The 25,299-nt window shown below is 41.8% G+C and overlaps 1 protein-coding gene and 1 long non-coding RNA gene across 2 annotated transcripts in view; one reads left to right on the plus strand and one right to left on the minus strand.

The window, feature by feature from the left end:
• The window catches only part of LOC307024606 (uncharacterized protein), a 402,876-nt gene extending 378,093 nt beyond the window's left edge, over positions 1 to 24,783 (plus strand). Inside the window, exons 2-5 of the mRNA XM_079658899.1 lie at positions 22,518 to 22,745; positions 23,118 to 23,209; positions 23,608 to 23,767; positions 23,939 to 24,783. Of these exons, the coding sequence (XP_079515025.1) occupies positions 24,035 to 24,568 (534 nt within the window). The 5' untranslated portion in view covers positions 22,518 to 22,745; positions 23,118 to 23,209; positions 23,608 to 23,767; positions 23,939 to 24,034 and the 3' untranslated portion in view covers positions 24,569 to 24,783. The remainder of the gene's footprint in view (positions 1 to 22,517; positions 22,746 to 23,117; positions 23,210 to 23,607; positions 23,768 to 23,938) is intronic.
• Positions 6,333 to 20,013, minus strand: LOC307024608. Its single transcript, XR_013803940.1, has 2 exons — positions 6,597 to 20,013; positions 6,333 to 6,509 (listed from the first exon to the last, which is right to left on the minus strand). It is a non-coding gene; the product is annotated as an uncharacterized lncRNA (long non-coding RNA).
• Positions 24,784 to 25,299: the final 516 nt, after the last annotated feature.

Here is a 25,299-nt window from a genome sequence, read left to right on the forward strand (position 1 = left end):
TCCGTATCGATCAGATCCAGCTAGTTCTAGCTAATGATATGACTACCTGCTTATTAAAAGACACCTAAACAATAAGCGTCACCATACAACTGGGTGAGGCCACACAGTATAGCGCAGCATTATGCATTTGTTTACATGCCCACCGGAACCCCGAGGCATTACCAACAGATCAACGCACAATCAACCCATACAGCACATCTCTTTCTCCACATTAAGTGTTAGACATTAGAATTGACTATTTTTGTCTTTCACATAAGTGGCGCAACTGAAGCGGTATTGCGCTAAAGGGAAATTATTTTGAACGAAGAGATTTAGATTTGCCGGCTAACGGGAACTCTGACGTCGCCATTTTGTGTGCTTCGCGGATGCGCTCGGCTCCTCTCGACTGCTGCTCGGGTCTGTTCGGTCAGCTTCCGGATGAGGAGGCATTCGTTCGACCAACTTACAGTAGATAACATTACAACATTTTTGAACAGGGGCCATAATAGTGTAAATAATGTTTGTTTTGGCAGTTACAACTGAATGTAATGTTTTCTACTTTTTTACATCTGGGAAGGCATTTGCCTTCATCAGATGGAAAGTGTCTTGACCAACAACTTAAGTATTTTTTATAGCTATGCAGGACTTGCAAGAGAGCAAACACAAACAAGAACAAACAAACAAGTGAAATGAAGAATAACATTGAAATTGTACAATATAATATTGTGGTGGTTCATCTTATAATTCAGTCTAGAGAATGCACCAGACAGCATCTAAGGCCTGCAAAAATCTAAATGTTCAAGGGGGAGGCCCCCCCAAACCCTTCGTGTGTCATTTAGTCCGCGTGCATCTTTCAGGGCAATCTCTATTGGGCTCAGGGCCATCTGTAAATTAGCTTAGATGGCCCACAGGGCCATCTCCCAAAATCCTTAATGTCATGCACTGGTTTGACTGTCATGTACTTGTAGATACTGGAGCCTCATGCTCTATAATTCCTAAGCAGCTAAGCATCTTCTGTTACTAAAGGAGGGTGTGATTTGGGGAATTATACAGGCAGGGCTATGGCAGCAAATGGTGGGGGCATGCATATTGTGGGGTGCTGGCAGACTATATGTCAATTTGATTCCCTTGCGCTTGTTGCAGAGTTTTTAGTCTCCGATATTCCCTCAGAAGAGATCCTGCTTGGGTTTGATTTCTTATCGCAATATGGAGCTGTGGTTGATCTAGGGAAAAAGACTTGCCAGATTATGGGCAAGCAATTTCCCCTGGTTGATCTTAACCCATCATTAAAGCCTCAAGTAGTTACTGTGCAGTCTGATACCATTGTTCCCCCACGTAGCGAGGCCATCATTTGGGGTCAAGTCCAGAGCGGGTGGGGGGATTATGCGGAAGGGATGCTGGAACCCTCCACCTCTCTCCCTCAACAATGTGACATATTGGTAGCCCGAGTGGTTTGCAAAGTTGAACAGGGCCTGCTGCCAGTATGCGTTATCAATGTAAACAATGAAGCGCGAACATTAAAGAAGGGCATGAAAGTGGGCACGCTATTCACCGACATTGAGGTGAGGGATGAAGTGAAGCAGTGCGAAGACGGTGATAGCGGAGACGTACATCAGTCTTGGACAGTAGACATGCTTATGAAACAGTTTGGGGTGGAAGAGAAGGGCTTTTCCCCTGGGGAGCTTAGTGCAATCAGACAGTTACTGCACCACAACACCTCTGTGTTTAGTCGTGGGGAGACTGATTTAGGCAGGACTCCCTTGATCTTCCATGAGATTGACACAGGGGATGCCAAGCCTGTTAAGATGCACCCACGAAGAATTCCCCTCCACTTGCAGCAAGAAGTAACTGAAAATGTAAAGCAAATGCTGGACAATGGTATTGTTCGTCCTTCCTGTAGTCCATGCGCAGTACCTGTGGTGCTAGTGAAAAAGAAGCAAGGGGGGCTTTGGTTCTGTGTTGATTATCGGAAACTCAATGATGTTACTAGAAAGGATGCCAACCCCCTTCCCAGAATTGACGATGCCTTGGATAGTCTTAGTCCTGCTTGTTGGTTTTCCACACTGGATTTGGTGAGTGGCTATTGGCAGGTGGAAGTAGATCCTAACGATCGCCAGAAGACTGCCTACATCACACGCCAGGGGCTGTTTGAGTTCAATGTCCTGAGTTTTTGTCTTTGTAATGCACCCAGTACTTTCCAGAGGTTGATGGACTTGATCCTTGCAGACTTGCAGTGGACTACTTGTTTGGTTTACTTGGATGACATTATTGTGTTTGGCCGGACTTTTCAGGAGTATTTGACCCGCCTGGATGGCGTGCTCCAGAAGCTCCGGCAGGCCAATCTTAAAGTGAAACCATCCAAGTGTAACTTGTTCTCCACGCAGGTCCATTACCTCGGCCATGTCATATCTGCAGGGGGGGTGATGCCAGACCCTGCTAAGATAGAAGCAGTTAGGGGGTGGTCTGTTCCAAAAAACCAGACTGAGGTTCAGAGTTTTTTGGGGCTAGCCTCTTAGTATAGGCGTTTCGTAAAAGGTTTTGCGGACATCGCTCGCCCCTTGCATCAGCTCACAGAGAAAGGGACGCGTTTCCGATGGAGTGAGGACTGTCAAAGTGCTTTTGACCGACTTAAGGCTAGTCTGATCACGACCCCTGTGTTGGCGTATCCTGACCCCAGTAAACCGTTTACCTTGGATACAGATGCAAGTGATGTTGGAATTGGGGCAGTGTTGTCTCAGGAGGAGGGAAGGCTAGAGCGAGTTATTGCATATGCTAGCAGGGCCCTTACAAAGCAAGAACGTAAATATGCAACTACCAAAAAGGAGCTGTTGAGCATGGTGACCTCTACAAAGCACTTTAAACACTATTTGTTAGGTAAAGAGTTTGTTTTGCGAACCGACCATAATTCTCTGCGTTGGTTGCACAATTTTCAGGGCTTGGAGGGACAGTTGACTCGCTGGATTGAACAGCTAGCACATTTTCAATATAAGATCATCCATCGTCCAGGCAAGCTCCACAGTAATGCTGATGCTTTTTCCAGGCTACCAGCTTTTCAAGAACAAATGCCACTTTGTGATCAGAATCCCTCCCAGGGAAGCATAAGCATGGTAACCCAACATGTGGGTGCAGTACAAGAGACCCCCTCAGCTTCAGCGCCATGTCAGGCAGAAGAGATGGATGAATTGGCTCAGGCCCAGATGGATGACACCAAGTTGCGGCGGATAATTGACTGTAAAAAGTGGGCTGACAGTCGTATGCCAGAAGACCCTGAACTTCAGAGATATTCCCCTGTGTGGAATCAGCTTCAAATGCAGGGGTCTAGACTAGTGAGAATTCCACCTTTACACTCTGATGCTGCGTCACAAGTGCAAGTCATCCTGCCTCGGTCCATGGTGCCGAAAGTTTTGGAACAGCTGCACAATGTTTCTACTGGAGGTCATTTGGGGGTGCAGAAACTCCAGGGAAAGGTTAAGGACCGTTTTTATTGGCCAGGATGGTTTAGAGATGTTACAGTATGGGTCAAGGAATGTGTGGATTGTGCTTCGCGTAAGACTTCAGGAAGGCTGCCATGTGCTCCGTTACAGCCATCAGTTATGGCTAGACCATTTGAACGGGTGGCACTTGATATTTTTCTTCCTCTCCCAGAGACGGCTAGTAAAAATAAGTACATTCTGGTTGTTGGTGATTATTTTTCAAAGTGGACAGAGGCTTTCCCACTCCCCAATCAGGAAGCACGCACTATTGCCAAGGTTTTGGCAGAAGCATGGGTTTGTTGCTTTGGTGCCCCACGCAGTGTCCACTCTGACCAAGGACGCAACTTTGAGTCCACACTCTTTAAGGAATTATGTGAACTGTTGCAGATCCATAATCCCGCACATCCCCATACCATCCCCAGTCGGATGGGTTGATTGAGCGTTTTAATCGTACTCTTTTGTCTATGCTGGCCCTGTTTGTGGAGGATAATCAGTTAAACTGGGACACTCTATTGCCTTATGTGATGTTGGCTTACCGCAGCAGTGTACATGCTCGTACCTCTTTCACTCCATATCAGGTCTTATTTGGATGGGAAATTGTCTTGCCTGTTGACATCATGCTAAATGTGGACAACCAAAAGTCATTTGCCTCAGTGAATGAGTATGTGTCTAAACTGAGGGAGACGTTGTCTACTGTAATAGAGGCAGTAAAGAAGCACCAGGCTAATGCATCAGAACGACAGAAAACATCCTATAACTTCAGGGCTAATTTCCAATATTATTCTGAGGGCGAATTGGTCTGGGTGCGGAATAAGGCTAAGAAGCGTGGGTTGTCTCCGAAATTGCAGAGGAGGTACAAGGGTCCATTTAGAGTGGTGGATAGGGTGACCGAAGTGCTTTATAGGCTTGTGCAGGTAGAGGGGGGTCCAGGGGGTGTTGTCCATTTCAATCGACTTAAGCCCTTTACCTCTTCTTTAAAAGCACCATCACCTCCAGCTTCTGGGTCCAGAGTCGAGGGACAGATGAGTTAATTACCCAAGCTTGGGGACCAGTCGGCGTCCTCGGGTCCAGTTCGGTGCCAGTTGGGTCCACTTTCACCAGCCCACCCTGGAGGCCCCTGCAGGAGGGAGGACACCACTAACAAGTCGGGAGGACCGGAATCCTGTGGGGGAGGACCAGAACCATGTGGTTGAGGACAGGAACCCTGTGGTGTGGGACAATGGAAGAATTGCAGGAGCCTCGCAAGGAAACCTAGCCGCCGAGGGACCAGCCTCTCTTTCCGGGGGCCTGCCTGGTCCCCCAGCGACTTTAGACGCGGTGGCTGTTACTGAGTCTCCAAGGGAAGAGTCGGTAGCACCGTCGACAGGGGGTGGACGTTCGGGCCGACAGCGGAAGCTACCGGTGTGGTCTCGAGATTACGAAATGGCACCGTAGTGACTCGAGGAAGAGTCTTTTTGGACAAGAGGGGGGGGAAGTGTGATGTGAATGTGCCTGCATGGGCACTGATTAACTGAACTGAAACAGGTGTGTTAATCAGCGGAGGGACTCACAGCTGGGAAACTGACAGCTGAGAGAGAAAAGGCTGTGGAGAACTGTGAATGGAGGTTGGAGGACGCTACATGTGACTCGGCACTCTTTTGGGTGGGAGGGTGTCGTTCGCAGCAGATAGAGCTGCCGGCGACGAAGGCAGCCAGACAGGAAATACGTTTGAGTGTCAGGATCGGGAGGCCTGTTACCTCCTATAGATAGTCAGGGCCAGGGTTTTAGTGAGTGCGAGCCGCGATCCCTCCTTATGCACGGCGGTGCCCAAGCAACACAGACACCAGCTGTGACTCAGTTCACGTCGTCCAGCGAAGCCGACCCCCGGGAGTTGGACGGCGTCCCAAGCGTAGACCCCAGGGGAGGGTCAACTGGCGAGTTACGTATATTCACTTATATTGTTGTATGTCGGATTTTAGAAGTATTTTACAGTGTATGGAAGGAGAGCAGCAGGGGAGAAGCTACCACGAATTGGAGCTCTCGCCCTAAATTGTTGGTTGGGTCATTGCAGTGTGGGTGTGCTGTGTGTGTTCATAATTGCCTAGTTGTGTGACTCCGGCAGAGGGTGTTTGCATGCCGTGTTCTTGGTGTGGTGTGCCACGTTAAATGCTAGTAAAACTAGCCCTGCTGAAGTGTATTTAAAAGTGGACTCCACAGTCTAGTGGGGGTTTCTGGTGCCCCATGGACTCGCTTCCTCTTGTTCTCTCCTCTCCTCTTACCAATGAACTGTTGTGGTTAAAATAAAGATTGTCCTATATTTTGTACAAAGCTGCCTCTGTATTTATTAGAAGGTTCTTACAAAGTGGTAGTGTTTCCTGCCACACCTGAGCGAATCCAATATATATTACATTATTTAGGTTCTCGTTTTTGTTGATTTGGCTGTTTAGCGCAGTGTAATTGTGTTTATATATATTAACTGAACAAAAATATAAATGCAACCCTTTTGTTTTTGCTCCCATTTTTCATGAGATGAACTCAAAGATCTAAAACATTTTCTATATACACAAAATAACCATTTCTCTCAAATATTGTTCACAAATCTGAAAAAATCTGTGATAGTGAGCACTTCTCCTTTGCCGAGATAATCCATCCCACCTCACAGGTGTGGCATATCAAGATGCTGATTAGACAGCATGATTGTTGCACAGGTGTGCCTTAGGCTGGCCACAATAAAAGGCCACTCTGAAACGTGCAGTTTTGCTTTATTAGGGGGGTCTGGGGGGGTCCGAAAACCAGTCAGGTTTAACCCTAACATGTCACCCACTGACATGTTAGGGTTAGGGTTAAACCCTAAAACTGTTAGGATTATGTTTTAAACAGGACCCAGGCGCAGGCAATGACTGAAGATGTTGAAATGGTTTATTGTTTCGGAGACTCAGGCAGGTTTGGTGATTATGGAGGTCCGGAGTGGAGGTAGGCAGTGAGAGGCTGGACTGATTACCAGGCAGGCCGGTAGGATGCAGGAAGAAGCAGGCAGGTTGGCTGGAAGCTCTGGTGGATGATGGCCGAGGGATTGCACTGGAAACACAAGAGAAACTAGTTACAAAGAGTACGGATTTACACGCAGACAGGATAACTGAATGGGCAGCCAGGAGGATGTAATACCACTGGTGTAGAAAACAATCTGGCGGTGAGTTGCTGGGAGACTGGAGTAGATAAGCTGTGTCCTGATTAGATGATGAGGGACAGCTGAGTCGGACGGCCAGGTGAGAGCAATCAGGCTGCTGCCTGCAAGGGACACCACACCCTCTCCACACACACACACACAGGGGAACAAACAGGGACACAGTTTGGACTGTGACAAAAACATTTTTGAATGTGTCAGTGGGTGACATGTTAGGGTTAGGAGTAAGGTTAAACCTGACTGGTTTTCGGACCCCCCCAGACCCCCCAATAAAGCAAAACTACACGTTTCAGAGTGGCCTTTTATTGTGGCCAGCCTAAGGCACACCTGTGCAATAATCATGCTGTCTAATCAGCATCTTGATATGCCACACCTGTGAGGTGGGATGGATTATCTCGGCAAAGGAGAAGTGCTCACTATCACAGGTTTTTTCAGATTTGTGAACAATATTTGAGAGAAATTGTTATTTTGTGTAGGCTATATAGAAAATGTTTTAGATCTTTGAGTTCATCTCATGAAAAATGGCAGCAAAAACAAGTGTTGCATTTATATTTTTGTTCAGTGTATCTTAGCTCTTAGCTTGACATGCTCGACGTTCAGTTAGCATATGCTACACTTGAACACGCTCGTTCAGTTAGCATATACTCGGTTTCCCTTGAAAGAGCCAAGGAAACGTATAAATGTGGACCCGAGTATGACTGGAGGTAAGCTGGAAACATGAGGAGAATGCTAATACAATTTCCACTAAAGTGTACAACCCCTGATGCATGTGAATTTATAATATTACATATGACTTCTTTATACCATCTTGTCTTATCAGTGAGATGGAACTTTGTTCTCATTACCTCACCAAGAACATGAGTGAGGAAGCGCACCAAGGGCTGAAGGACTTGTGAAAGATTCCGAAGAGCTTTGGATTCCGAGGAGTTTTTAAATAGGCTTTAACCTCCTGCAGGTCAATCCTGGCTGCTTACATTTTTATTTCAAATCATGTTGATTTTAATGTTGGGATCACTTTAAAAGGTTATTATTATTATTTAATTTTTTTAAGCAGACCAGCTTGAATGGTGCCCCTCTGATTTTCCACATGATGTTCTGTTCAATAAATGTTCATTGAGGAAAACACACAAGCCGGTTGACAGTTCACTGTCTAGCACTGGCTTCGTAGTGCACTGATCAATTAGGCTAAGCTAACCTAACCTGTAGCTGCTCCCTCCACACTCACAACAACTTCAAACAGACATAAATAAAGCAGCTGTATTCGCCATACAGGAAACACACATTTAAAATGGTTTTGCCTGCCGTTTTTGTGTACACACAAGCATTCATCAATGGTTCGGAAAGTGGCGCTGTACCTGAATAATATAAAGGCTTGTATTTCCGTGCATTTCCTGTTCGGAAAGTGGCAATGTACTGAGAGTGGAGGTGTCCTGAGATTAGCGCCTGCAGGCAGGCTCCATGGACCTGTCAGCTCCGGACTGCTCAAAATGCGTACATGAAGCGCTACGTCATGAACGCAAGAAATCTACCCTCGTGGGGGCACGCTCATGTTATTGGCTTAGAATTAAGGAGACATCTGATTGGCTATAGATAGAAAAAATTACAAGTACGAATCGGCTGACCGTCAGGGGAGTCTCAAAAAACACACACACGAATGCACAGCGATCCGTGCATAGAAAACGGTTTGTGTTTGCAGGTTCAGAGGTTTTAAACGGAAAACAAATATGTTTGGATCAAAAATAGACATTTAAAACTTTTTTCTGTATTTAGATTTTATTTACATGTATATGAAATGGAACACATTTGTGTGTGCATTGACAAACACAAGTGTGGATCATGAAATACAAGTGTGAATCCTTCTGTGTGCATGTGTGTATTATGAGACTGTTCTGCGCCCATATGGAACGCTCTCCCTGCGGAGATCTGCAACATCCCAACGCTTGACGCCTTCAAAAGGGCCCTCAAGTCCCATCTGTCTGCCAAGGCCTTTGGCCCCAAATCTATTTGTTGTTTTGTCTGTCTAACTGTTCGTCTGACTGCCTTTTTTTATGTTTGTTTCTACTCCTGCTCTTCTTTTTAAAGCGACCTTGGGTCTCATGAAAGGCGCTATATAAATCCAAGTTATTATTATTAATACATCCCATACATCATTGGAACGGTAAGAATCTCAGCTACAACACTGACTAAAGCCTTTCCATCTCCAGTATGCCTACATGACAAGCATTTGTATAATATACAGTAAACATATCTTTGACTTATTGCAAAATTATAAAATGAAATTCACCCCTGCTGTCATTCTGGCTTTGGCTGTTCAAATGAGATGTCAACCATCAAAATGGGATAAGAGGTTCCAGAAATATCACTGTGCAAAACACGCCAATTTGGACCGAAAATAGTATGACCGAACGCAAGAGAAGGGTTACCTTGTTCGTTGAAAACCATTTTTAGGTCATTGCAAATAGGACTTGTTATACAGAAGATGTTATAGGAATTATTTTATGAGATACAAATATTCTCCTTTAGCAAACATTCTATAATTGTTAGTCTTATATATTCATATTTCTAACATCAGATGTCATTTAATTTCAAACCTTTATTTAACCAGTTGAATCCCATTGAGATCATCGATCTATTTTTCAAGGGAGACCTGCAACAAAGTCGGTTACACATGAAAACAGAAAATAACAGAAAACAAAAAGGACATCATACAACATATTTACAGGGCTACATTTACACACCTATCGACAATGACAGTATCAAATTGCATAGCATCTATCCGAGCTTTAAAATCATGCAGTGGAACCAAATTGCTCAGTTTCAAGTTCTTGCACTTGGCACATGTAAAAAAAAACACATCATGAGATCTCAGGCAATAGCTACTTGCAACTCTCCGTGTGATCAGAGAGCAGATATAAGATGGGAGTTTACCCAACATGGCTTTATAGGTGAACATGTACCAGTGACTGAGCCTCCGTACAGTTAGAGAAGGCAAACCTGCCCTGGCATACAGGGTACAGTGATGAGTAAGTACTTTACAGTTAGTAACAAATGTCAGCGCACTGTTATAGGCGGCATCTAACTTGTTCAGGCAATGGGCAGGTGCATTCATATAGATCAGGGGCCATATTCACAAAGGATCTTAGGGCTAAAAGTAGCTCCTAACTGGCGAATTTAGGAGAAACTCCTAAATATAATGGGCGTTTCAGTCTTAAATTTAGGACTCCTAATTTTATTCACTAAGAGCAATTCACAAAGTATTTTAGGCGTAAAAGTAGCACCTAAGTTTAGGAGAGCTTAAAAGTCCTCGAGAGGACTCCTAACTCAGTAAGACCTATTCACAAAGAATCTGAAAATGCCTGCGAGACGAAATGTTTTGGAGACAATGGAAGACTGTGAATTGATCAAGAGATATAGGCTAAATCGTGAGGGTATCACACTTGTTGTGGAATTAGTGCGGGATGCATTAGCATCCCCGACTTACAGGAATAACCCGATTAGTCCGGAAATAAAATGTTTGGCAACACTACGATATTTAGCAACAGGGAAAATGCAACTTTGCAATGCCGCCGATTTAGGAATATCGCAACCATCAGTCAGCCGTGCCATAAACCAAACCATCAACGCGCTGTCTAGACCACATATCATCCAACAGTTTATCCGGTTTCCTTTGGACAATCAACAACTACACAGGATCAAAGCCAACTTCATGGCAATTGCAGGTATGCCCGGTGTGGTCGGTGCTATTGACGGGACGCAAATAAAAATAATTGCGCCATCAAAAGATAAGGACGTGTTCGTCAATAGAAAGAAAGTACATTCCATCAACACGCAGATTGTTTTCATTCATCATGATAGGGGGACTTGAACGGCGGTATGGGCTGTTATTGAAAGCGTTTAAGTGCTAGAAATGTGCTCATTGGATAATAGTTTGCAAGGTGCTTTTAATTGCCTCCTTGATTTAATGCAATTTACGTATTTTTATTGTTTCCTCTCTCTCTTTAACGTGCATATACAACGTCAGTATCGTGGTCTGCACAAACTTGTCATCATGCGTGTATTCTGCTAACTGCACTGTCCATAACTATTTGATAGGAATACATTTCTAGCCTAGGCTATTTACTGGTTTTTCGGTGATTTAGTGGGCTCGTTTGTGGGATGTTGCGGATGAGTTTCACCGAGACCGCCTGCTCTGAACAACCAATCACCGTACTGACCGCTTCTAAACTCATGCACGAGAATTGACGTAATCCATAGCAACGGCGCGTCACTCTTAGTTCACTCTTAGTGATTTATCCTTAGTATGAGTAGGTCTCAGCGGCTTTGTGAATAACTTTTAAGAAAAAACTCCTACGTAAAATGTTTTAGCGCGAGTTAGGAGCACTCCTAGCGGTAAGATAAAATGCTTTGTGAATACGGCCTCAGATCACCATAGTCCAGCACAGGTCAAAAGGTCACAGAGCCTTTTCCTGGCCTCAAGCGAGAAACATGACTTGTTCCTGAAAAAGAAACCTAGCTTCACTCTCAGCTTTCTAAGCAGATTATTGACCTGAGGTTTAAAAGAGAGACAATCATCAAGCCAGATACCAAGGTATTTACAGCAGGCAACCACTTCGAGTACTTTTCCTTTATGTTATGGTTATTTGGTTTTTATTAGTGCTTTTGTCGTTTTGAAGGAAATAAAAATACTGTATTGAGTTGGTTTCTTCTGTTTTGGAAGCCTTGTATATCTTTTTGGTCTCGTTAGAAATACCCCATGGTAAAACTGTTTTCGAGCAGCATGTTAAAGAAGCTTAGTTTGCTGTCTTAGACTGCTAGATGTATTAAGATGGTTTGTTCACAATTTACACATAAAACCTAAATGTTCATCTGTTTATTGTTCTTCTTCCTTTATATTCAAGCATGTTGATTGTCTATTGGCTATATCTTGACATTATGTTCATTTGATCATACTTGCCATACATTTATTTTAATTGATGCGATTCCTTCAAAGGTTTTGTAATAGACCCCTAGTACTCTTGATTTATAAAATAATAATAATACATGTGAATGATTGAGATTGAGGGGGCGTGTCGTGTGGTGTTGTGTCCCTCGCACATGCGCACTGCAGATAGGGCAGGGCGGAAGATCGGGTAGTGACAGCCAGGGCCGTATCCAGGATTTCCTAAATACAGAGGTCCAAACATGTTAGGGGGGTTCGGGGGATTTTTGGGATTTTCATGATCTAGTTAGGTGCTTTTTAAGTCCTGTGGGGGGTCACAAATTGGATAATATATTGATTTCAAACCATGTCAGTGGGCTGACAATGTCAGCATAAATTACTTTTGAAAGTGTAATGCATAAGAATCAGTTGATTGTTACTATTCATGATCTGGACATGCAGAAGAGGCTAAAATGATCACAAAACATTGTCAACATTCATTTTCCATGTCTCTCTCCTTTCCATAACCGGCACCCTCTCTTCCATTGTCTTTAGTCTCTCTGTTTTCTTCCTGTTCATTATTCTCTCTGTCCTCTAATCTTTCTCTTTGTTAAATCTCTCCCTCGTTGTTCACTTTTTGCTCCTTCTCACTTGTCGCTCCTGCCAGTGAATTAAAAGCAATTAAGCCATTTAGTTAATTTAACTTGTTTGCATTCTTTTTTGTATTTAAATCTGTTTTGTTTGATTCTCAAAAGGGAACAAAGATGTAAGCAAATTGTGTTTTATACAATTGTATGTTATTATGACATCATAACTGCAATAGATATATGTTGTTTAAAAATGATGCCTATTGTCTATATTGTAAATGAAGACTATTGTTATAGATGGATAGATAGATAAATAGATGGGGTTATTAAGCCTACAGTACATTATTTTGTGTGACTGTACCTGCAGTTCCTCCCTGACTTCCATCACTTTCTCTCTCTGCCTGTCCTGTCTCTTCCTTACCAAAGCTGAGCTTCAACTGAAGTAGTCTTTTCATTATATCTGAGTCAGTGTAAAAAGAAAACAACACAATGTTATATCTTCAATGTTTTAGTTAAATTGAAATGAAAGAAAAGAATAACAAGGTTTGTTAAAAGGTAATCCTTCTGACATTGGATGAACGTAATTAACTTTAGCTCTCTAGCTAGTTTATTCACGCAATTTAAACCAAAGTATAGCCTATAGCCGCCATATAAGTTAGTGTGCATGTTGTCGGACGTCCACTGACTAACGTAGAGCGTTCACACAGGATCTTCAGGTCATATCATATGATGTCCTCTGAGGAACATAAACACTAGCAGCCCGCGGGACTCAGGTCTCTAAATACTTCATCACTCCTTCGCTGCTCCGGTACAAGTCCGGGCTGCGTCTATCGTTTTTCCAACCCAGTTTATATCCCACTTCCGCATTACGCAAGAATCGACGCGGCGTTACGTCGCATCATCAACCTGGCGTTACATCCCTATGGTTACATCACTGCCTCACGCGGCACACCCGCAAAATCCGAATCTGACAAGCGAAATACCCTCCTTTTAAACGCTGCATAATATACAATATACAATATAATAGTGTCTCTTTGTCAATATGACTGACGACCACACTTATGCAGTGCTGAGGTAATGTTAATTCATCATTTAATACCTCCTGCAGTTGATACAAACAGGTAAGTGGATCATGCAGTCAACTTGGGATTGTATCCTGGGACTTCAGCATTCAGCAGTCCCCTGTTCCTACCTCACCCCTCCCACTGTCCCAGCCTTCACCTGGTGAGACATATACACCAATTAAAAGGCATGATTATTACACAGTCAACCCTTGGAAAAACGATAGACGCGTCCGGGCTGCGGTGGTTTGTTGATACATCAATCAATCAATCAATCAATGTTTATTTATATAGCCCAATATCACAAATGTTACATTTGTCTCAGTGGACTTCACAGTTTGTACAGAATATCAGTATGACAATACGACACCCTCTGTCCTTAGACCCTCACACCGTACAAGGAAAAACTTCCAGAGAAAACCCACAGTTTAAAGGGAAAAATGGGAGAAACCTCAGGGAGAGCAAAAGAGGAGGGATCCCTCTCCCAGGACGGACAGACGTGCAATAGATGCCGTGTGTAAATTGAAAAGATAATACATTTGCAACATAGGTAGTCCAAATGTTTGGAAATGCATGTGTGTATAATAGGAAGATGAATCCACGAGTATATCCATCCAGGACTTATGATCCAGGACCACAGCCACGACTCAAGATCCAGGACTCGCAATCCATGACACAGGACCGCAGGATCATCCATGACTCCGGATCCCGGCGTATATAGACACCAAAAAGAAAGACATTTGGTGAAGCTGGGTTAATCGGAACATGAGAGTACACAGGTATAGACAGAGAGAAGGAAGAAGTAAGATGTCCCCCGACAAACTAAGCCTATATCAGCAAAACTAGGGGCTGAATCTAATCAGCCCTAACTATAAGCTTTATCAAAAAGGAAGGTCTTAAGCGCACTCTTAAAAACGGATAGGGTGTCTGCAGTCACAAACTGGAAGCTGATTCCACAAAAGTGGAGCTTGATAAGAAAAGGCTCTGGCTCCCATTGTACTTTTAGAGACTCTAGGAACAACCAACAACCCTGCATTCTTGGAACGCAATGCCCTAGTAGGACAATAGGGTATAATGAGTTCTTTAAGGTAAGATGGCGCCTGCCCATTAAGGGCTTTGTAGGCGAGAAGAAGAATTTTAAATTCTATCCTGTGTTCTATAGGGAGCCAGTGTAAGGCAGCCAGAACAGGAGTAATGTGGTCCCTTTTCCTAACTCTGGTTAGTACACGAGCTGCAGCATTTTGAATCAGCTGAAGCGACTTGACTGACTTCTTGGTACACCCTGATAATAAGGAGTTACAATAATCCAGCCTTGAACTAACAAATGCATGGACTAGTTTCTCTGCATCATTTGAGGCAAGATATGCCTGATTTTTGCAATGTTACGTAGATGGAAGTAAGCGGTCCTTGAAATTGATTTTATGTGGGTGTTAAAGGATAAATCCTGATCAAATATAACACCAAGATTCCTTACAGTCTCACTGGAGGCCAAATGAATGCCATCCATAGTTAATATATCTTTAGATAATTTGTTTCGTAGATTCTTCGGGCCAAGTACAATAACTTCAGTTTTGGTCGTGTTTAACATCAAAAACTTTGAGCTCATCCACGTTTTTAAGTCCTTGAGGCAGTTTTGAATTTTATTTAGATGATTAATTTCATCAGGCTTGATTGATGAATATAGTTGAGTATCATCCGCATAACAATGAAAGTTTACAGAATGATTCCTTATAATATTGCCTAACGGAAGCATATATAGGGTGAACAAAATAGGTCCAAGCACTGAGCCCTGTGGCACTCCATGGCTAACTTTGGTTTGCATGGAAGATTCATCGTTGACACGTACAAACTGAGAGCGTTCAGATAGATAGGACCTAAACCAGCCTAAAGCAGTTCCCTGTATGCCAACTAAGTGCTCTAGTCTTTGCAATAGGATATCATGGTCGATAGTATCAAATGCAGCACTAAGATCGAGCAAGACAAGAATAGAGACAAGTCCCTTGTCAGAGGCTATTAGAATGTCATTTGTGACTTTAACCAGAGCTGTCTCTGTGCTATGTTGTGTTCTAAAGCCAGACTGAAAATCTTCAAATAAATCATAGTTTTTTAAGTAATCACACAGCTGTTTTGCGACTGCTTTCTCAAGAATCTTTGAGAGGAACGGAAGATTAGAAATAGGTCTATAGTTGGCTAAAACCTCTGGATCGAGGTTGTGCTTTTTAAGAAGCAGTTTTATCACTGCTACTTTGAATGATTGTGGAACATAGCCTGATAATAAATACATATTCATAATATTTAATAAAGAAGTGCTAATTAATGGAAAAACTTATTTTAACAGCTTTGTTGGAATCGGGTCTAAGATACACGTTGATGGTTTAGAAGAGAGAATCATTGAATTTAATTGTTCAAGGTTTATGGCTGAAAAGCATTCTAGTTTACTATCTAGTGTAATATTAGAACTTACGTTTCCGGGAGCTGTTGATAACACTATACTGGTTAAAGGCAAGAGGTCATTGATTTTGTTTCTAAGAGTAACAATTTTATCGTTAAAAAAGCACATAAAATCATTACTACTGAGTGCTATGGGAATAGAAGGCTCAGTCGAGCTGTGGCTCTCTGTCAGCCTGGCTACAGTGCTGAAAAGAAATCTTGCATTATTCTTATTCTCATCTATTAATGAAGAGTAGTATGCTGCTCTCGCTTTACGCAGTGCTTTCTTATATTCATTGAGTGTAATATGCCAAATTAAACGAGATTCTTCAAGTTTAGTGGAACGCCATATCCTTTCAAGTTGTCTCGACTTTTGCTTTATTTTGCGGGTTTTGGCATTATGCCATGGAGCTAATCTATGTTGTTTTATTTTCTTCTTTTTCAAAGGAGCAACAGAGTCTAATTTTATTCGCAGCGCATCTGTAGCACTATCAACAACATGATCAATTTGGGGTGGTGTACATTTTGTATAAGTTTCCTCCCCTACATGCAGACATGCTATCGAGTTAAGTATTGGTGGAATCTCTTCCTTAAATTTGGCTATAGCACTAACAGATAGGTTTCTGCTGCAGGAGCTTTTGGCTAATGCTTTGTAGTTTAGTAACAGTACTTCAAAAGTTACTAAGAAATGGTCGGATAAAGCAGGATTATGTGGTTCGACTAATAGTTGCTCAATTTCAATACCATAAGTAAGAACAAGGTCAAGAGTGTGATTATAGCAGTGGGTTGGTTTATTTACACTCTGACAGAAACCAACAGAATCTAATATAGAGTTAAATGCAACAGTAAGGCTATTTTTATCATCGTCATCATGAATATTAAAGTCACCTACGATAATTACTTTATCTGTTTTAAGAACCAAAGCTGATAAAAACTCAGAGAATTCTGATACATGTCTTCTTCTTCTTCTTCTCTTGCTTTTGGCGGATTGTAAACAACTTAAAAGGTGCATACCGCCACCTACTGTACATGAGTATGCATCATCACATCATTCCAACTCATTAACCTATGTTCTAATCAAAATAAAATTAAAATAAATAAATAAAACCATTAAATAAATAAAACAAAACAAAAAACAAAACAAATCTATGTTCTTTCCTGACCTAATGTTACATTATTTTTCCTACCCCAGTTTCACTCAAGAATTTAAACAGTGCCTTTCTGGTAGCTTTTACTCCCTGTCCTTTTGTTCCCAAAATACCAACCATACTCCACTCCCTCTCTGCCTCTAAGACTTTAGCCTTTAATTGTTCTCTTTCCGCTTTATAGATGTCACAATGTAACAATATATGTTCTACATCTTCTTTTACTGCACAGTTCCCACACTTGTTACTGTCACTTTTCCCCATGATATACAGCGTACTGTTCAAAGCCGTGTGATTTATTCGGAGTCTAGCCATCATGATTTCCTCCCTTCTGTTTCTTTCTTTATGAATGTTAATTGTAATTGGATTTTGTACTTTGTGATAGTCCTTGCCTTTCTGGTCTTTCTCCCACCTTTTCTGCCAGATCTCCATCCCTTTCTTCTTAATGATTGCTTTTCCTTCTCCTTTACCAAGTTGAACTGGTAGTGTTATTTGCTTTTGTAGTGCAGTTTTTGCTAATCTATCAGCACACTCGTTCCCTTTCACCCCCTCATGTGCAGGCACCCAGCAGAACTGAAGATCTATGCCGCTTCTGTGCAGTCTTAACAGGCTATGATTCAGTTCTATGAGAATGTCTTCTCTAGTAGTTGTTGTTGATTGTATGCTTTGTAATATGGACAATGAATCTGTACATATAACCACCCTATCTGGTCTGACCTCTTCAACCCACTGCAATCCTATTATTACAGCAAGCATTTCTGCTGTATACACTGATAATTGATCAGATGTTCTTTTTAAAATAGATATTTTAAAGTCTGGGATGTATATGCCAACTCCAACACGCTCTTCCTTGTTCTTAGAGCCATCTGTATAAATTTGTAGGTAATTGTAGTACTTTTCGTTCAGATACATACTTGTTTTAATTCCAACTTCATTTATTTGCCACTCTTTTTTCCTTTCTACAATACTCATATCTATTTTAGCTTCTGGGAACAGCCATGGGGGAACACTGCTAAATGGGGTTGCTTTGGCAAACGTGATATTCTCCACTCCATATGCCCTCGTTCTTTCCGTACTCGTCCAGCCAAACCCACGTCCCTGGAATTTTGCATATTCCCAGCAATCCTGTAATATTCTGTTTGGAATATTTTCTTCTCCACTACCTTGTAGTCTGACCCAGTATGACAGAGCAAGTTTCTCTCTTCTGATCTCCAGAGGTGTCTCTCCTGCTTCTATCAGAACTGCATTAATAGGGGATGACTTTATTGCTCCAATACACAGGAGCAATGCTTTATATTGTATTCTATCAATTTTTAAAAGCGATGTTTTTGCTGCTGCTCCATATACTATACAACCATAGTCTATTGTGGACCTCATAATTGATCTGTAAATGTCTATTAATGCTTGTTTATCTGCGCCCCAGTTACATCCAGCTCGCAATAAATGTAATACTTTTTTGCATTTTGTTTCCACTTGATTAATATGCATTTTCCATGTGTATTTGCTATCAAAACACAGTCCTAGGTATTTGAACTCATTCACCTTTGTCATTGGACGCTCATATAGTGTTAGCTGTTGGCCATCAATCTTGCGTTTGTTTGTAAATACCATGTAGCATGACTTGCTTTCTGATATTTTGAATCCCCAGTTATATGACCACCTCTCCACTTTTGTAATCGCTCTAGCTATATTCTCCATTACATATGGGGCATTTCTTCCCCTCATCCAAATAGCCCCATCATCTGCGTACAGAGCCGATTGTATGCATGTGTCTAAGCATGTAAATATATCATTAATCATGATGTTAAATAATATTGGACTGACTGCACTCCCTTGGGGAATACCATTTTCTATTTCAAAATAGTTGGAAATATCTGCTCCAACCTTTACTCTAAATGTCCTGTCTGTTAAAAAGGCCCTTACCCAATTGTACATTCTCCCTCCAATACCCATTCTACCCAATTTGATCAGTAACCCATCCCTCCACATAGAGTCATACGCCTTTTCAATGTCAAAGTACACTATTGCCATTATCTCTTTCATTTTTCCACATTGTTACTCACTCTTACTAGCGCATCTATTGTGGAACGCCCTTTACGAAATCCGCTCTGAAAACTACTCGGCAGCCCTTTCTGTTCCAGTACATGTGAGAGCCTACGGACAATGATCTTTTCCATCCATTTACATAGGTGTGATGTAAGAGCTATTGGTCTGTAGTTACTAGGGTTAGCTGTATCTTTCCCTGGCTTATTGAATGGTAGCACGATTGCTGTTTTCCACACACTTGGCATATCTCCTTCTCTCCAGATTTTATTGAAAAGAGTCGGCACCATTGTCATAGTTTCCATAGCTAATTGTCTAAACATAGCATAGCATAGCTGGTCTTGTCCTGGGGCTGTATATCCTGTACCTTGTAAGGCTATTTTGAGTTCTGACATTGTAAATTCCACATCCAGAGCCGACCTATTATCCTGTCTCTTCTCCTTCACGTTTTCATTCTCTGCTAGTAACTGCTGTTTTTGCTGCCTATGAATATCACTGAGATGCTCCCCACTATGTACTGCTGCAAGTGTCCTTCCTAACATATCTGCCTTCTCTTTATCTGTCACTGCCAGCCTCTCCCCATCCACCAAGGCTGGAATTTTAATGGATTTCCTTTTCTCACTCATCCGCTTAAACATGGACCAGACATCACCTAATTTAACTCCTCTGCCAATGGTAGAACAAAATTCTCTCCATGTTCTCTTTTTTGTGTATTTAATTGTCCTTCGAGCAACTGCCCTTTTCCTTTGAAACTCTATAACATTATTTTGCGTCATGTTTTTCTTTAATTCTCTAAATGCATTATTTCGCTCTTTAATAGCCCTGCTGCATTCCTCATTCCACCATGGCACCACTTTCTTCCTACCCTTGATTGTTGTTTTGGGTATACTGTTCTCTGCTGCATTCAGTATATGTTGCGTTATTTGGCTTGTAATGACCTCTATGCTTCCCTCTGATGTTATCAGGTGTACCGACTCCTCACACCATATCCTAAATTTCCCCCAATCAGCTTTAGCAAAGCACCACCTGGCTATTACACCTCCTTCCTGTATATATACATTAGTATTCATTTTAGTAAGCACTGGATAATGGTCACTTCCTACAGAGGAGCTATTCAAAACAAACCATTCGCATGTATGAACCAAACAGTTTGACACTAATGTCAGATCCAGGCATGAGACTTTCCCCCTGTGTACATCTACTCTTGTGCCATGTCCATCATTAAGGCATACTAGTGTTATTTCCTCCAGCATTTCTTCCACTATATTTCCGTTACTATCTGTATGGTTGCTGCCCCATAGACTGTTGTGTGCATTGAAATCACCACACCAAAATTCCTTCCTATGTTTATTGCCTGCTATTTCTTTAAATATATCAGTGGTTAGATTTTTACATGGGTTGTATAAATTGATTATCCTAATGTTATCTTGTTTCCTAGGGTTGCAAATTTCCACTATAATACACTCTATATCATCAGGAGATTGCACCTCCCTATATGCCACACCATCTTTGAGAAACGTGGCACACCCTCCACCATTTTGACTATTAGCTCTATCATGCCTTATACAGCTAAATCCTGGAATGACAAAGTCTAATTGAGGTCGTAACCAGGTTTCTTGCACACATATTACCTCAGGGACCCCCTCTAGCTCATATATATATTTCTTGAATTCTTGACCATTAGCTATGAGGCTTCTTGCGTTCCACTGTAATATGTGCAGAACCATGATTAAGGATCTAACCCTCATCCTGATTTTCATTTCCCCCAGCTCCATTTATAGCTAACATTGCATGTATCTGATCTGCTTTAATATCTTTCATGTCTAGGAATTTTCCAGCTGCCTCCACAATGGCTTTGATTCTATCACTTTTCTTTTTTAACTGTAATGCAACATTTACAGTATGGCATATGAATACAACAAAATTCACCTTTTTCACTCCTAGAACATCATCATCCTCTTTAGTCTTGGTGGCGCTGTGGGGTTGGATTTTTGAAGATTACTTTTTGGTGTGTTCCTGCCATTTTGTATTGTAATGCTCTGCTCCATTCCACTAGGGGTCTTATTGATTGTTATTGTTCCCCTTACTTTCTTTATTGCTTCTGCGTATGAAACTTTGTTTGTAATCTTAACCCTCTGCACCTCTCTGGCCTCTCTCTGCACTTCACATCCTCCAAACGCAGCACTGTGATCTCCTCCGCAGTTACAACATTTAACCTTTGCATCCTTTTCCCATTTTCCATACTCATGTTTTCCTCCGCATCTCGCACACCTTAGTTGCCCTTTACACTGCTGCACTGTGTGCCCCATTCGTTGACATGCGTAACACCTGAGAGGTTTGGGAATGTACTCCCTAACAATGAAGTTCAAATATCCCATTTGTACTGCCTTAGGTAATGTTCTCTCAAACTGAATGAGAACTGATAATGTTTCTTTGAATGTGCCATCCCGTTTGCTTTTAAGCCTTGTGAGTTCCACTACTTTACCTCCTTTTAATTCACTTTTAATATCTTCCACTGACATGGTACTCCTGAAATTACTCCTCTCAGTTTTCCCATTGCTCCTGGTACATGCGCCTTCTTTTTCTCCCCATTCAGTGAGTTCATTCCCAGAATCTTTTCCTGCTGCTATTTGTTATTGGCATGTATCAAAACCCGCTTGTTGTTCATGAATTTAGCAAATTTAATTTTTCCAATCTCTTTTTCAATTGCTTTGGTAAGTTTAATCGGGTGGTAATGCCCACCATCCTGATTGAATTCTATTACAACTTTCCGCTCGTGTTCTAGTTCTTGGTTGACACTGACTGATTTTTGATTTTTTGCTTTGATTAGCCTTGTCTGCTTCACCCGACCAATCCGACCAACTTCTAGCTCTTTCTGAACTATCTCTTTCTTTCAAAGATCTTTTCTTCCTCGCAGCTTTGGATATCATCCAGTCCATATCGTCTCTTTGGCTACCATCTGAGCTGGTTGACATGATGAAACACTCAATGTACAGTTTATGCAAATCCGCCCAAAAGTAACAGTCCAATGCTACCGTTTCTGTATGTATCCGAGTTTTCCGATTCTCTCTGAGCTTTCTGTCACGCGTCTCCGACTTCCCTTCTCACATCCGGGTGTCCTGCATCCTTCGTTGATACATGTCCTCTTCTTCTGTTTGCTTTAATCGAGGCTACGTAGTTATGCAGAGCCCCCATCGTCAGTAAATTGAAGTACTGCAAAGAACCCCGTTTAGTGCAATTATTTCACAAGTTTTGTATACACAGCTCGAAAAATATTACCAAGGTCCGGACCTCGGTGACCTCAATGGTGGATACGGCCATGGTGACAGCATGGATGTATAATAAGAGATAGACATGATGAGACAGTCAATGTACAGTTGATGCAAATCCGCCAAAAATAACAGTCCAATGCTACCGTTTGTGTATGTTTCCGAGTTTTCCGATTCTCTGAGCTTTCTGCAACTCGTCTCCGACTTCACTTCTTTCTTCCGGTCCGACGAGCCGACGACTCTAAAATTAAATGCCTTAAATTATTAAACGAACAAGCACACATCGGATTGAGCCAACCAGGTCTACATTACTTTAAGATATATTCACATGTTGGGTGAATGGCCACAGAATATGACAAATAAGTCATAATATGTATCTTGAGAATGTAATGCTTTTATTGTGATACATTAAACGGAAATCCTACTTGTTTTTCACTTGCACACTCTAGGCTTGTTTGAGACAAGCGAGACCTGCGCAGACCTGCGCAATTTCGATCAACGTCTTGCTAGTGCGTTGCATGATGGTTAGTCATTTTGTCCGACTTGCTCTGGAGGCTCGCCCATAGATATATATAAACACTAGATGGCTCATGGGAGATTTTCCAGCGTAGCTCACCGGCCGCCATCTTGCTACAGTCAACAGCTACTCTGGTACGCGCTATGGTAGCTGTTGTAAGGTGAGTGATCTGCACAAAAATACTCTTAAATCGCTGAAATATTGACTGATTTACAAACGGTTTGGTTTATTATAAACATTATTAGCATGGCTATAATACAGGATGCTTTGGACATGTTGAAATTGCAGCTTTTCTTTGTGTATGTGCCTTGGTTGTATTTATTAGCTGGCTAATAACAAGAGGCTGTGAGTGAGACCTAGTATTTACAAAGTTGACCCAGCAACTTTACACCAGTGGGAGAGGCGTAACTGCTCTTTCTTTTCAACATAACTTAAATTACACATGATTTCTTCCAAGTGGTTTGGCTTGTTAAAAACATCTTACATTTTAGATACATTATGATACAGGAAATTGCTGGCTTTGTGTTTACAGAAGTACCTGACTATGCCGGACTTTTGTGCAGCCTACGGATGCTCTAATCGCCGCAGTCTGCAAACAAGAACCCGTGGAATCACCTTTCACGTGTAAGATATGACAATATTATGACTATAATTAGGATAATCGTTAATTACTTAGTGGATGTATGTACATTACAAGTCCTGCTACACAGGATCAGTGGGGCTATGTGAGATAATAGTATTGCAAGATTGATGTTGACCCAACCTCTTTAGAATATGTTACTACCATTTCTTTACACAATTATTTAATGTTTCTTTTGGACACCTTTTTTATAACTCTTAGTGTGGTTGTCTTATTCTTAAAGTATACATTACATACATACATACATACATACATACAATTACCCCAAACATAGGATAATTTCGTTGTATATTTTTGTCCTTACCCTTAATGTTAAAGGAAAGAAGGGAGGACAATGTTGACAATCATTTATATATCTGGCTACCTTTCTCATGTTTTTAAGGTTTCCCAAAACCGGAGAGAGGAGGAGGCAGTGGGAAGTTGCCCTAAGAAGGGACGGTGATCACTTCAGTTGTGAGGACTTTGACAGGATGGGGCAGACTGTCCGGCTTAAAGATGGTGTTGTGCCAACAATATTCAACTTCCCAGCTCATCTTCAAAGGGTATGTGTATCATTGGCCAACAAGAATTCAAGGTGTATAAGATTGATATATAAATATGTGATTAAGTGTCAAACTTTAGTTTTTCTTTCGGCAAGTTTAGGAATAAATAATGTGTTGTGTATTACAGCACGTTTTAAACACTCAAAATGTCTTTAATTATGTTTATTTTAGCCGGAAGCAACAAGAAGCACAACCACATAAAGAAGAGCGGAAGATGAACCTCAGCCAAATGTTGTGAGTATTCTGAATGTGGCCAAGACCAGAGAGATGGTCATTGATTTCAGGAGGGGGAGGACGTCTCCTCTACCACTGTGCATTCTGGGAGAGGATGTGGCTGTTGTGGAGGATTACAAATACCTGGGAGTGCACTTAGACAACGGGCTGAACTGGAGGATCAACACTGACGCTGTGCACAAGAAGGGGATGAGCAGACTCTATTTTCTGAGGAAGCTGAGATCCTTCCACATGTGCAGCAAGATGCTGGAGATCTTCTACCGGTCTGTTTTAGTCAGTGCACTCTTCTTTGCTGCGGTCTGCTGGGGGGGCAGCATAAGAGCCGGTGACACCGGCAGGATCAATAAACTGATCAGGAAAGCTGGGTCTGTCATCGGCATCAAGCTGGACCCCTATGAAGCTGTGGTGGAGAGGAGGACACTGAACAGACTGTTGTCCATCATGGATAACCCCACCCATCCTCTCCACCTGCAGCTGGACAGTCAGCGGAGCTCCTTCTCCAACAGACTGCTGCAGCTCCGCAGTGCCATAACTCTGTACAACAAATCACCTCTGGCTGGAAGATAACTCTCTGCTCCATAGTTTCTCTTGAATATAACCACGTTGTACATTTTACACATATATAATCTGTTCAATATTTAACATTAATATTCCATATGCCTTATATTTATGTATATTATATATATAATATCCTGCCAAACTCAACATGTATATTTTCCTCTTTATTTTTCTTGCTTTTTTCTAATTTATTATAAAATGCCTTGGCCCTTATGCTGCTGTAACTAAAAATGTTTTCCCAAATTGGGATCAATAAAGTAACATCTTATCTTATTTGCATGTGGAATGTCACTAACAAATGAGAGCATCATTTGGCTTGTCATATTAAATCCTTTATCTCGGTGGTACCCAGGAAGGTCTATGATGCTGTTACTAGGAGAGCCTAATATAATTTGAGGTGGTACTCTGTGTAAAAAGTTTGAGAATCACTGGCCATCTCACTTGCTCTATGTCACTCATACACTTGAATAAACGTGTGCAAACATTGAAACTACACCCAGGGGTTGGCAACCTTTACAATCAAAATAGCCATTTTTGTCCAGAGCCTCAAAACATATTTTTGCCTTATAAGGGGACAAGCCTATTAAGATCAATTTATTAAAAGTACACGTCTAATAATGTGTCTAATAAACCCATACAATGGTTGTGAAAGAATACCAAAGCTGAGGCTAGACGATGATTGATTGTTGGTGTGCCATGTGTCACCGTGTGTCTTATTGGTTTTGTGTTATACTGTATTT

The sequence above is a fragment of the Notothenia rossii genome (genome assembly GCF_949606895.1).
Source record: "Notothenia rossii genome assembly, chromosome: 11".
Classification (NCBI taxonomy): domain Eukaryota; kingdom Metazoa; phylum Chordata; class Actinopteri; order Perciformes; family Nototheniidae; genus Notothenia; species Notothenia rossii.